A 13,389-nucleotide genomic window follows, 5' to 3' on the forward strand; every position below is an offset into this window, starting at 1 on the left:
TTAGTGTAGCTTGAAATGACCAGGGCTTATCTGAAGTTATGCCTTTAACTTTAAAAGTTTATTTCCCAGGATTCCTGGGAAAATTGGTTTCTTTTCATAGGATAGAAAAAATCTCATTTTCAGGAAAAATATTAGTCTCTAGTATTCGGTGTACTTAAAGGTACCCACGTTGTAGTATCTTAACTGTGTCTGTCTCTCTTTTCTAGCGCTCTAAAATTGCCTTGTTTGACAAGATGTGGCAGTACATGAAATCAGCAGAACCTTCCGTCTTTGTCAAGAAGACATCAGAAGGTGTCCTGCGCGTCAGGAAGTCCAAAGGGAAGTACGCCTACCTGCTGGAGTCCACCATGAATGAGTACATCGAGCAGAGGAAACCCTGTGACACCATGAAAGTGGGAGGAAACCTGGACTCCAAAGGCTACGGCATCGCCACACCCAAAGGATCCCCATTAAGGTGGGTGGATCAGTATAACAATGCTAGCCAACCTGCACTGCCATGTACCATTCACACTACTAACCTGCTGCCTAGCATACTGTTCCTCTCCCCGTTCACACAGCTCCTTTCTCCACACTTTGAAACTCTGAAAAGTATTCTGAATTCTGAAATTCCCCCACTCAGTGCTCTGAAGCCTTAAAAACTTCTGATCAGAATACACTGGCTGACCACCAGGGTGGTTTTTAGCCAGTGTGTGAGCTGAGGCTGTGTTCATGTGCAGCCCTGCTCAGGAAACTAAAACGTAACGGGGAGCAATGTAGTCCCAAGACATAGCACCAACTGGGTGTTGCAGTATGCGAGTGTGATGAATGGGGCATGGCGGCTTACTCGTTGTTATAATAATCCACCTACCCTGATGACATCATCTCAGTGGTTTGTATTTTTACCATGGTTACCACCTCTGACCAATGGCTAGGGGTGGTTGCTGTGATGACTGGGGGGAGGGCTTGTCAAAGTTTTGCGATTTCAGGTCTTAAAGAAATACTTCATCACAAAAATTCAAATGATGTGCTGTGTTGTAGTTAGTATTCTGTAGTTTTTTTCTGCCTTACTGTTAGTGTTATAACAGAGATATGATGATACCATGATCATCCACTGCGTTATGCATTTCCTATCATTTAAAACTGACTTCATATGCTCTCTAGTGAGGAGAGGTTTCTCAAAAATGATGATGAGCTGGCTCTTTAAGACCTGGATCAAGTTGTTTTCAATGAGTTTATGACCTAAACATGTTTGTGTGTGTGTCTGTGGTATGTGTCTACAATTTATTTAATTAGAAATGTATATTGTCTCCATCCAAAGGACTGAGTTGGTCATGTTTTATTTCTATGTGGTGGCAAGAGTTCTTAAAATCTGTTCTCAAGTATAAGTACTGTTACACTGCTAAAATATTACTCAGTTACAAGTAAAAGTACCGGTGTTAAAAATAAAGTTAGGTAAAAGAACAAAGTATTAGTCTCAAAAACTACTACTTTTTTAGCCTCTCAACATCTACAAACTAGAGTAAATTTTGTGCGTTTTCCTTGACAATATTTGAAAACACTGTCAATCGATTAGTCATTAATAATTTGTAAGATACTAACACTTCTTTTTTTCCCCCATTTTCATTTTTTTCTGTTATTGTCTTTTTTCCCTCATTTTAAGTTTAAGTTTCCTCATTCAACAAATGGTTCCACCAGACAAAACAAAGTCAAATGAAGTGCAATTACTGCCATTTCAAGACTATTGATTAAATATCCATCATTACATAATTAATGATTAATCATCAACATCCTTACTCTAAATGTATGCTTGTTTGTATGTTTTTGTTTTCATTGGTCTGTTTCCAATCAGATCGCCTGACTGGCTACTAAAATGCAGATGAAAGGTTTGGATATTAATTGAAATGACAGTCAGTACTAAATTATGATTGTAAAAGCAACTATGTAGATGACTTTGTGTTAAAGTACAGACTTGAAAAACAAGCAGCCAAAAAAAAAAAAAACTTAATCACAGTAATTTGAATGTAAAGAGAACATTATTTATTTAAACACCACAGTGCACCTTTAATTGATAGTGTACTTATGGTATGTTGTTCCTTTTGATCAGTCAACATCTCAGTTAACCATTTTCAAAACAGCTGATTGCATGGCCAGTTTTAGAGTGTAATTTCTAGAGTGCGACCGTGAGCAACATTATTGCCTGATGGCAGCGATTCAAACTCTTTTTGTCATGTCAGTTGCCAAAGACTGCCAAGAACAGATCCAGTTAAGTCTCTTTCTTCAGAAGCTTATAACCATCTGACTACTTCACACAGAACAAGATGAAACCAAAATAAGTAAAATCATCCCTTCTACCTCAGAAAAAATACAAAATAAATTCCAAAGATGTCCTTCCCAATTAAATAAGAAAAAAATAATATGACAAAGGAGGGAAAATAAACTGGGCTGTGAATATGTCTAATAGCCAAAATAAATATTCTGCTAACCCTTAGTGAGACCCTCGGGCTTGCTTCAGGAAAATACTAAGATCAAGTGGAGCTGGGATGGGTGAGAGGCCGACAGGCACCGCCACTGCCCGCTCGGCCCACTAGATGGTGCTCTGAGGCCCACTAGTGGACGACGGCTCAGTGGTTGAGACTGGCTGCTGTAGGAGACTTACAGCAAGGTACAGCCAGCCACAGCACAGGGGACGATCACTTGCTCTGTGGTACAGCTGCAGTCAGTGGCTGAAAGAGTACTGACAATCTGTACTCAAGTACAAGTACTGTTACATTGCTAAAATATTACTCAGTTAGAAGTAAAAGTACTGGTGTTAGAAATATACATAAGTAAAAGCACAAAGTATCTGTCAGAAAAACTACCCAGAGTATCAGTTAATTTTATCCGCTGATGTCACAGTCACCGCTCCAAACTAGGGTTGCAAATTGTTTTCCTTAATCAATAGTTGAAAACACTAACAAATTATTAATCATTACTAATTTGTTTCAGTTTTCTTCTGTTTTTTGTCTTTTTTTTTTCATTTTAAGTCTTAAGTTTAATTGTCCTTATTGAACAAATGTCTCCGCCAGAAAAAAACAATGTCAAATGAGGTGCAACTACTGCTATTTCTATTGATTAAATATCCATGAATACATTTCCAATTTGTTAAATTCTTAACAGCAGTTAATTGATTAATGATTAATTGTTAATATCTGTACTCCAAATGTGAGCTGCTGCAGCATTTTCATTTCATTTCATTTCATTCAGTTTTCCGCCCATATACCTTTGTTTTCATTGGCCTGTTTGCAATCAGATCAACTGATTGGCTACTAAATCGCAAATGAAAAGTTTGGAGATTAATTCAAATTTTACTCAGTACTCAAATATGATATTAAAAGTAACTAGTAGATTACACCTTGTAAGGCATACTTAAATACAAGTAAAGGTACAGACTTGAAAATGTACACATAAAAGTACAAGTACCCAAAACAATTACTGAGTTCCAGTAATTGGAGTATTTGTAGTTAGTTACTTCCACCCCTGGCTACAGTCAAAGCTTCCAGTTGTCAAACTGGAAGTCTAAGGGTGCGTTCACACTTCTACTTTGGTTCATTTGGTCTGGACCGAGGGAACAAAATCATTTTAGTTGGCGTTTGTCATCCTGCAACATTAGTTGCATCATCAGGACTTGCACGGGGAAATCAAATCCAAGTAACTGCAGTCCTTCAATGTTTCTGATTATTATGAGACTGCTTGCTATGAAGAAGGACTAACAGGAATAGAAAAGTCTAGAAAGAGGCTTATTACTGTTAGCCCACGGTCACACACTCTTTAATGGACCTTAACAGCTTTTAACCAGTTAATCAGGAAAAATACCTGTGCCATTACCAAATGATTTGCATAAATATATACATGTCTTCTACAGATCAATTATACAATCACTTCCTGACCAAACTTTAATGGATTTATTTGCAATCTAGTGTTTGGAATCAAACTAAAATAATATATCTTCTACCATAAAATCTTATGGATGGTTTGTTTGCTTTCACAGTACAAAATAATCGTACCAGAGTGTGTTTGGAGATGGATCAAGACCCAGCTCATCAAGTAGTGTTGATCCAGTTGTTTGATCCACAGCAGGGCTCGCTGGGCAGCTTTCGCAACCAGCCTTAGTAAACCAGCCTAACCTGGCAAACAGACTGGGGTTTGTTTTATCCAAACTAAACAGGTTGGGAGTGAAAGCACCTTTAGTCTTCTGTTTCAGGTTTCTGCATTTGAGGTGTGCCACTCTTTTAGGGTGCTTTCACTCCTGACCTGTTTGGTTTAGTTGAAATGAACATTGGTACAGAGTAAAGACTGAGACTGCTTCATAAGGTGGGTGAAATCTCAGGGAGCAGTCATATAATTGATCTATAAGCCGTGTTTATATTTATGCAAAATTATTTTGGTAACTATGGTAACACAGGAACATCAGCATGAGTATTTTTGCTGATTAATATTTCTAAAGTGATTAAAACTGCTACTACTGAATTCCATTAAAAGTGTGTGACAATGACACCTTCTTTTTGTCCTGTCCCTACCTATTAGTCATTATATATTATATTATATTATTATATATTTAATATATATATATATATATAGAGAGAGAAGCTTTAAAGTGCTGCATAAACTTCTGCATGTGATTTCCCCATGTGGGTCCTGATGATGTAGGATGAAATTGTCCAACCTGTCTAGTCATTGACTTACATGTTTACTCATCTTGGTTTGTTGGTAAAAAGTCAGCATGAACAGAAACAGGACCAAAGCTAAGATGACACAAGATCTTTTGGTCCAGACCAAGTGATCCAAACTACAGGTTTGAAAGCATCCTTAGTCAATCCACAGCAGGTCCGCTGAACATGCAGATTGAACAATTGAACATATATGGATGACAAAGTTTCCAGTTATGAAATTAATAAGGAAGTCTGAACCAGGCAATTATGTCAACATAATTCCTTCTTAACAAACTAAACTCTAATAAGTGCATCAGAACTTCGGCTCTACTTTCAATATAGTGTAATAATAATAACAATATTATTATTATTATTATTATTATTATTATTATTATTATTATTATTATTATTATTATTATTAAGTATTTCATAGAGCACATAGGGGCATTGATTCAGTCGCTATCAACCATACCATTATGAAATGTCCTGCAAAAAAAAATGTTTTTCGATTAATCTATTATCAAAATATTTGATATATGATAATAATCGATTAATAATCAATTCTTTGATTGTCTTTGCAGCTCTAATTACATGGTTGGTGCCTATGGATGTCTTAGATCATTTGATTTCATCTGATATAGTATGTTCACTGTAATTTTAAAACCAAATGCATGACTGAAATGAAAATTTGAGAGGTGTATAATATAATAAGAGCCCTACATATTCTACATTGTTCCGTATGGACTCAAACACTGTGAAGGTCATTGTTACTTTAATCTTAAACATCGTTTCAGTTTTAGTTCAAAATGCTGGTGTGCAGAAACAACCGGTCCTGCTATTTACTCTGCGTCACATGTCACCACATTTTATATCTAAATGGAAATAATGAATACACGTGTGTTTGTGTGTGTGTGTGTGTGTGTGTGTGTGTGTTTGCGTTTGTGACCTAGCCTGCTTTTGGGGACATAATCAGACTATAGACCAGTTAACAGCTTCTCCAATTGAGCACCAAAACTGTGTCCTCCATTAGGAAAGAGCTGATTTTGGGGTGAGTGGATAGAGATTAGGTTAAAGTTAATGTTAGGATTAGACAAGTAGTGGTAGCAGTCTCCATGAGTAATGTCCCCAGAAGTGACTAAGTCAACATGTGTGTTGAGCTGCATGCTAGTCCCTGAGGTTGTTTCTCACTTTTGTGTCTTTTCAGCACACTAGAGACGACTGTATGGTTTCGCCTGCCCCGCCTTCTTTCTCTCCCCTCTGTCTCTCTGTGATGCTGTCTATGTCACTCGGCTCTGAAAGTTAACTCTCTTCTGCAGAACGCTTTTAATGACCAATGCAGTTATATATATTTGTCCAGTTTGGAGTTAAAGCTACATTAAGCAATCTTTAACACCAAAAGTCTCATAGTGGTTAGTGTTACCTATATAGTACTGTCTTTTTACTGATCAACTTTATAGCATAAATGAGGCCTCACAAACATCCTGTGAAGCTTTGGTGACCCGTAGTGGGTGTTGGGACCCTGAGGTTGGGAACCAGTGCCTTAAACAACAAAATACAGAAGGTAAATTTTCACTCAGCTGAAGTTCAGTGTTCACTCCGAGATCAATTTCCCCCTTTGTCTGCTGGGATAAAATAAGTGCAGCCAATCACATTAAGGAACATCATACCTGGCAAAAGCTATGTGGCACAGTAACAACAAAGTGCTCCCTGTCATCTTGCCTGTCTGTGGTACTTTTATGATATTTATTTGTGACAAGATCCATGGAAAGGTCCTTAAAATGACCAGGAAATGTAATGAAGTTACATTTAATGGGGCCTAGTCTTTGTAAGCAAAATGTATGACATGAAGTATGTAGGGCTGTGATGATAACTGCATAAAAAGGGCGGGATACCAGACTTCTATACTTTTATTGCACTGACCAAATTGCTTTGATCCTGTCGAGTAGCAGGAAAAAACACTACATTAACATAATGCCCAGAGACAGGAATCATTGTTTCAGGCATTTATTTCCACAGATAACTACATGAATACTATGCTGCTTGTTAGCTAGTGAGCGTGTGTGGTTGGTTACAGACCGACAGGTAAAAGTCAGACCTGACTAGGTGCTGTTTAGCACAGAGAAGGTCAAATTGTTGTTCCCGGTACCACAAACATCACTCACACACAGCTGTTCCCTTCTCCTTCTTCTTTCCCCTTTGAGCTGGGATCAGTTTTATTTTGAAGGGTCAAACACATAATATTCTGTTGCGCAGTACGTTTGAGATCAGCATAAGGATCCGTTAATACAACAATGGATCAGCACTGTCACACACAGTAACACAATAACAAAGCCTCTGATTGGTCAACAGACTCAAACCAAAGCATAATTGGATTGGCTAACAACAACAGCAACTGTTTGCAAAACAGAAAAAAAAACTGATCAGTAATCACAGAGGACATTCAGTGTTGGATGTATCATTATGGATTTATTTTACCACGCCTCCAAAACAGACCCTGCGGTTGAAGGCAGGATTAATAAGCCTCTTAAAGAGATCAGATAGCACCAAAGTCTCTGCACCAGTTTACCACTATTGTTAAACTTTCCTGCTCAGCTTACATTTGAGCTAACCTTCAATTTTCCAGCAGTTAGGAAACAACAGATTAGATTTTTCTTGGTCTTCACATCAGCCGCTTACTGCTCTGCTCGCTCTCCTTCACTCGCACACCACACACACATTACGTACTGCCTCCGAGGAGCTGCCCGACACTTCTGAAAGTATTCCTCAGGAAAGTCCAATCATTTAGGGAGTCGCAGTAAATCTGTAAATCTGTAGGAAAATGGTCACACACATTGGTTAGAAAAAAAATCCATACATGTCACAGCCCTACAGTTAGATTGAAACAGTCAATTAATTTTCATATAATTTAATTTTATAAATTATAGTCTTATTATTGTTTGCTGGAAATGCATCGTCCAAATCCAAACGGTCACAAATACCCCAAAAAAGAATTTCATTTCAACTTTTTTTAGTAAGAATATATGTTGGTGAGATTTAAATTAAGTACTCTGCATCTGCAGTAAAAACAAAGCACTGTTTGTCCATAGTGACTGTCAATGAGACTGATGACAGAGTCTGCCATTATTTAAGAGCTGAGGTGGTAGGTTCATCCAAAATGATCAAAGCAAACCTCACACTAAATTACAAAAACTAAGTTACCTGGATGAGGATTAGTCTAGCAGAATATTTTTATTGATCAGTGAAGAGCAGGCTGGGGGAGTAACAGATTACATGTAACAGAATTACAAAATCTAAGTATAAAGTGGGGATTATTAGCAGGATTACTCTGGTCTCATGTGAAACCTTGGCATACTTCACTGTTAACAATTCATTATCATGGCCTCTCATGAAAAAAGCTCTCACTGGGGTGAAATTTTGTCTTAAATCAATCAATCAATCAAAAAATAAATTATGCTTAGCAAAGAAAGGAATAGGTAGACAAACTAATAAACCCAACAACAACCATAAAACATTATATTTGACAGTAGAGGTTATTGTTATTGTGATATTTGGATTACGTTACTGACTACATTTTTAAAGAAACCCTCCTGATGAAGAGTGACCATGTTTGATATTGACTCTCAGTGAGATCAGCAGCACCAGCAAACCTTAATTTCACTTAAACCACTTAATTTCAGTACTTGCTTGCTTAATGGAGCTTTAAGTCAAACCCTTTTGTAGATTTACCTTAAGACTGCAGTTGTTGTACTGTTGCATGGTAGAACCAGAGACATACATTTCGATTTCTGCAACTTTCAGGTCAGAAAACTCTTGATTCTGATCTAAACTGCTGGTTGAGTTATTTAGTGAACCTTTGTAAAGCTGATCTTTTTCCATGTCTCTGCTCCTAGCATGATCTTACTATTGTCATTTAATGTTGTTGTTGTTTTTTTCTTGTTGCCACTGCATTGCACTCCATTGCAGTCAAAGTGGATGATTAATGTAAAGATTTCAATGGCGGGTTCAGTTCAGAAAACAGAAGATTCAAGTTCTCACAGCCCTTTGACACATAAAAGTCATTATATCAAATTATGAAACAAAAATATAGATTACTCAGTCAATGACTGTGCACAGTTTTTCTAACCAATCAAATCAAAGTGAACTGAGCCCAAGCCTGGTTATTAGTCACATGTTTACACCACATAATATACAATGTTTTATATGTTTTAAAAACATTATCCTCCATTAATCACTACATGATACATAAAGTTTGCCATTTAGAAACTTGCTTGATTTGCTAGGGCACAAAATACTACACAAAATACCACACCACCTTTTTATCATGTCATTACATCATGACTATTTGGTAAACGCTCTTCCTGCTGGATTGTCTCTTCTCCTTTTCAAGAATGAATCAGTAAATGTAATGTAGGTTCTTTAAATGGTACAAATATCTGGTGATATGAGAAGAAACAGAATGTTGGTCCTTTAAAACCAACAACTGGACTGGTTGCACAAAGACATATTAGACTCAGATTTAGAGATTTATGAAGACAGAAATTTGCTGAGCTGAGAGTAGCGTAGGACTTGTAATGCAGACTCTAATGCATAGGTCTTCAGCACTGCTCATGGTGTCAAGATGGTCCACAGGCATCTAGCTTGTACAATAGAGCTGCATAATATATCGTTTGAGCATCGTCATCGCAATGTACGTGTGCGCAATAGTCACATTGCAGGTCCTGCAATGTAGGAGGCAAATGAACTAAACGTGTTCTCATCTAATTTCAAGGGTACCTGACACACACTGCGTGCAGCGATCCACCAATCACAAGCGTTCTTAATCAGTTTACCAAAGCAGACCACGCCCCTGCATATGGAGTGAGTCGCAAGATCAGTGCAGGTTAATTGTCCACAAGATGGCAGCAGTGCAGCATAACATACAGTGCTATTCAAGTCATCTGGTGAAAATTCCTTTATTTTTTCATATTGCAATATACAGTATATTGCAGGGTTAAAAAAATTGCGATGTCATTTTTTTTAAATATCGTGCAGCCCTATTGTACAATGGGGGTCTGTTGCAAATATCCTGTACTGACACTCCCCTTAATAGGTCCCACAAAGTGGTCACGCTCCTGGTGGAAGAGGCCCTCGACCCTTTAGGGGGCCGTGAGGCTACAGATATGACCTCTACATCTCAGTAGGACAGCCTCTGGTGGACTCCACACATGTCTACAGGGCATATTGTTTGAACTTGTTTCCTTGGTTCCAGGCACACCTTACAGAGACACCCAAGTGCCAAGGTCAGATGGATTAAGCCTGCAAGTCACCCACATGTAGGCCAAACCTAGAGAGTTATGCAGGCTGTGCAAAGGTGGTAGACTTTCCCTTGGCCTGGAAGATCATCATAAGTAGGAGGCTATGGTTCTCCTGCCAGAAGCTTAATTCTTTCTACTACTCAATGCTGGGATGGCCACCAAGTGGCTATGAGGATTAGTAACTAGTAACTAAACCAGGGGGTAGTGGGAAAGATCATGGTATCAAGTGCCGAAAAATCTTTCAGTGATAAATTAACTCAGACACTGAATGCTATTTACTACTCTGTCCATCATAGTCGCTCACAGCAATGCATCTATTGTCATGTCACTTCTGTAACTCTGTCACCTTTGGTTGCAATATGCAACACCTGATGGGTCCCTCTATTGATGAGAGCCACAATTTAAGACAATTTATTAATTCTATACATCATTTTTACCATGCGGCCAAGGTAAGGGCACAGTAAGAGTTTGGTTTCAGCCCCAAATATTCTGCTCATGGCTGGATGCATGGGTTCTCTCCTGGCTCTCTGCCATGTGAATTCAACACCATCAGGGTCCCATGTCTATAACTTCTATCTTCTGTGCATCACCTTGGCCTGATCAGTTCAGTAAGATTAGCAGATATGGAACAGCGGTTAGGGCAAAGCACCATCCTATACATTCCAGCTTTGAGTAGCCATTAATCTGAAAGCGTTCTTTTGAAATGATAGGACCAGTATTGGCTCAAACCAATAAGTATTTTGCCGTATGAGGCTTATCACCACTGTTGAGCCTTTTTATTGATAGCACTAGCATACAGGCTCCACAAGGACATGGAGTAGCTAGCCAGTAAGAAATTATTGCCAGCTAAGCAAAAAGATGCAAAGCAACAAAATGAATATTATCTTATATATGTTAGCTTTTTGCCAAAAAAAAGAATGCATTATGATGTAACCCTTTGTAATGACCAGCATTTTTATTAGTAACCAGAAAATATAAGCGCTCATAAAGTCTAGGATGCATCATCTCTGTGCAGAATTATAATCTGGTAGTCAGTAGCATACATGCTTAAATATATGTAGTCTAACTTTGTGCAACCAGCTCCTGTTCATATGTGACAAACTAGAGCAGGTACTAGGTAATCTAATGGAAATATACTAAGCATACAAAAGAAATGCTTTGGCTGTGTGAACTCTAACTGAACACATTTTGTGAGAAATTGCACAAGCTAGGACACAGCCAGTGATCAACTGTCTCTATCATAATCTGAAAACAAAACTGAGAGAAAACTGCCAAACCATTGTCTATTAGGCACATGTCACGTGGTTGTCATAGATACAGATGGATATACAACAGTCAGTTTATGAAGTTAGTTGTAGATAGTTGGATTGGCTTAAGGATGCCCCAACTGCCAGAATATGCCACAGATGTTTGATAAGTAGTTAACTAATAATTAAAAAGTGAAGCATAGTGGTAATTGCTGTTTCTTTTATCACCATATAAATGAATCCTGATCAGGGTGGTAGCAGGGTGTTAACTAAGAAGAGCCATTCCTTAGTTTGACTTTATGTGTAAGGGAAGTTTAGCGTTTATGTTGACATGGATTTCTACCTACTCCATAAGACTCACCAAAGTATTCATCACCCTGTCCTTTTGACCTGCTTAAGGGAGAATTCCACTTACACCTGATCTGAACATGCAACAATTTACTGTCATTCTGAGATTCTGATTAGATTAGATTCACGCCACAGGTGATTTCCTAAGCGAATGTTAACAGACTCACAGTCGTGGTTCTCATGTAGATGTGGGACCTGAATAACCACAGTGAAGCTGGCTTAGAGCAGGATGATTACTGGTGTCAGCAATGCAGGCAAATAGTTTGACTGTGATGGGATGGGTGAGTTGCTTATGTCTGTACATGGTTACGCTTTGATGGCATTTTGTGGAATCTGAATCCAAAGATGGAATGAGCTTATGGATCTGAATTCTTTCAAATCTCTTATCGAATCTTAATAGGATGAGCTTTCAACATGTGTAAATAAAGTTATAAAAAACTAAAATTTTGCACATGAGATTTAAGTGGCAGGCTAGTTAATGCTTACAGCCTGTAGCTACAACTTGAAAATATGTCAGTGGCACCTTCTGGTTTTTGCACACCTTCTTCACAAGCCACTTTGACCAGCAAGGATTCAGGGATATTAAGCAGAGCATTTTAAATTATTAATATGATATGAATGAAAGTAGCTGAGAGATTCCAACAACTAAAATTGGCATGACACAGCAAGATCCTTTCTGTATAGATGTGACAATCTCTTGAATGATCTTTCAGACTGGTGCCTCTAGTACAAATGACATTTCACTTGTTTCCCCATCGATTTATCGCTTTGTTGCCTCACCTTAACCTACACAATATTGCACGCGGGCCACACTGCCTACCTGAGCAGCACATGAGCATCATGACAGCTTTTTACTTTTCATTTTGGCACACAGCCTGCATGGGCAGCACAGCTGTGAAGACATAGTTATGTTGGTATCATACCAGCAACATGACATATTTCACTACAGTGTCAATATCTATATCTGTAGAATACTGTATGTCACAGCCATGAAAAAAATCAGGCATCTAGTACGCTCTCTCTTATCTTTTTTCCCTTTCTCTAAACAAAAATCACTGATTGCATTCTATTTGCAACTTTTTTCTTCTCTTATCAACTCTTCTGCAAACTCAGTGTAGAAAGACAGGGTTGGCAGGAGCTGCTCTGCAGCAACACTGCATCCAAGCTGCAGCAGTTCAGGTAGCCGTTTTACACACAGGTAGAAGTAGGTGGTGTGGCCCGGGCTTTAACTCCAACCCCAACATGTCATCATCATCTGCTGCTATGTTTGACCTAAATCCAACCTTTACCATAAATGGTAACTTTGGTATTTTTGAACCTAGACCCTATTTTCCCATGTTCTTCTGTCTAAGTGATTAATGGGGACAACCATTTTTTTAATAGGTGCAGAGCACTGCGGCTGTTAGATGCAAAATTGAGCTACAGAAAACTACATTCACTAAAAGTGTTTGTTTTTGCCACTGACAGACCCAGATTGTAATCATAGGTGTCTGACAACATTATAGAAAGGATCTCTACAGAGACAGGCCTTTTTTTAAAGAGTAAGATACTTTTTGTTTGACCAGAAACAGCTGTGTCATAGCTCTCGCCAAACTAATCAGACTCCCTTTTATAAAACTATAACTTAACATGTTCTTGCTGTGCACACCATTTCTGTCTTCTGCTTCTTTGATGTCTGATCTTTCACTCACTCCTCTCCTGATATTTTCACATGTAACACTGTGAATTATGAGTTTATTGTGACCAAACCAATGCTGATTGATGAGAATAGTGGAAAAAACAAAATGTTTGTGTTTTTTTGTTTTTGTTTTTCTTTGTTTCTCTTACATTTTA

General features: G+C 38.2%; 1 protein-coding gene across 2 annotated transcripts in view; it reads left to right on the forward strand.

The window, feature by feature from the left end:
• The window catches only part of LOC146330838 (glutamate receptor 2-like), a 98,175-nt gene that overhangs the window by 58,370 nt on the left and 26,416 nt on the right, over nt 1–13,389 (forward strand). For both annotated transcript variants that reach the window (XM_084747717.1, XM_084747709.1), the window contains exon 16: nt 207–454. In XM_084747717.1, coding sequence (XP_084603843.1) covers nt 207–454 — 248 coding nt within the window. The remainder of the gene's footprint in view (nt 1–206; nt 455–13,389) is intronic.

This window comes from Lutjanus erythropterus, chromosome 3 (genome assembly GCF_056507025.1).
Source record: "Lutjanus erythropterus isolate fLutEry1 chromosome 3, fLutEry1.hap2, whole genome shotgun sequence".
Classification (NCBI taxonomy): domain Eukaryota; kingdom Metazoa; phylum Chordata; class Actinopteri; order Lutjaniformes; family Lutjanidae; genus Lutjanus; species Lutjanus erythropterus.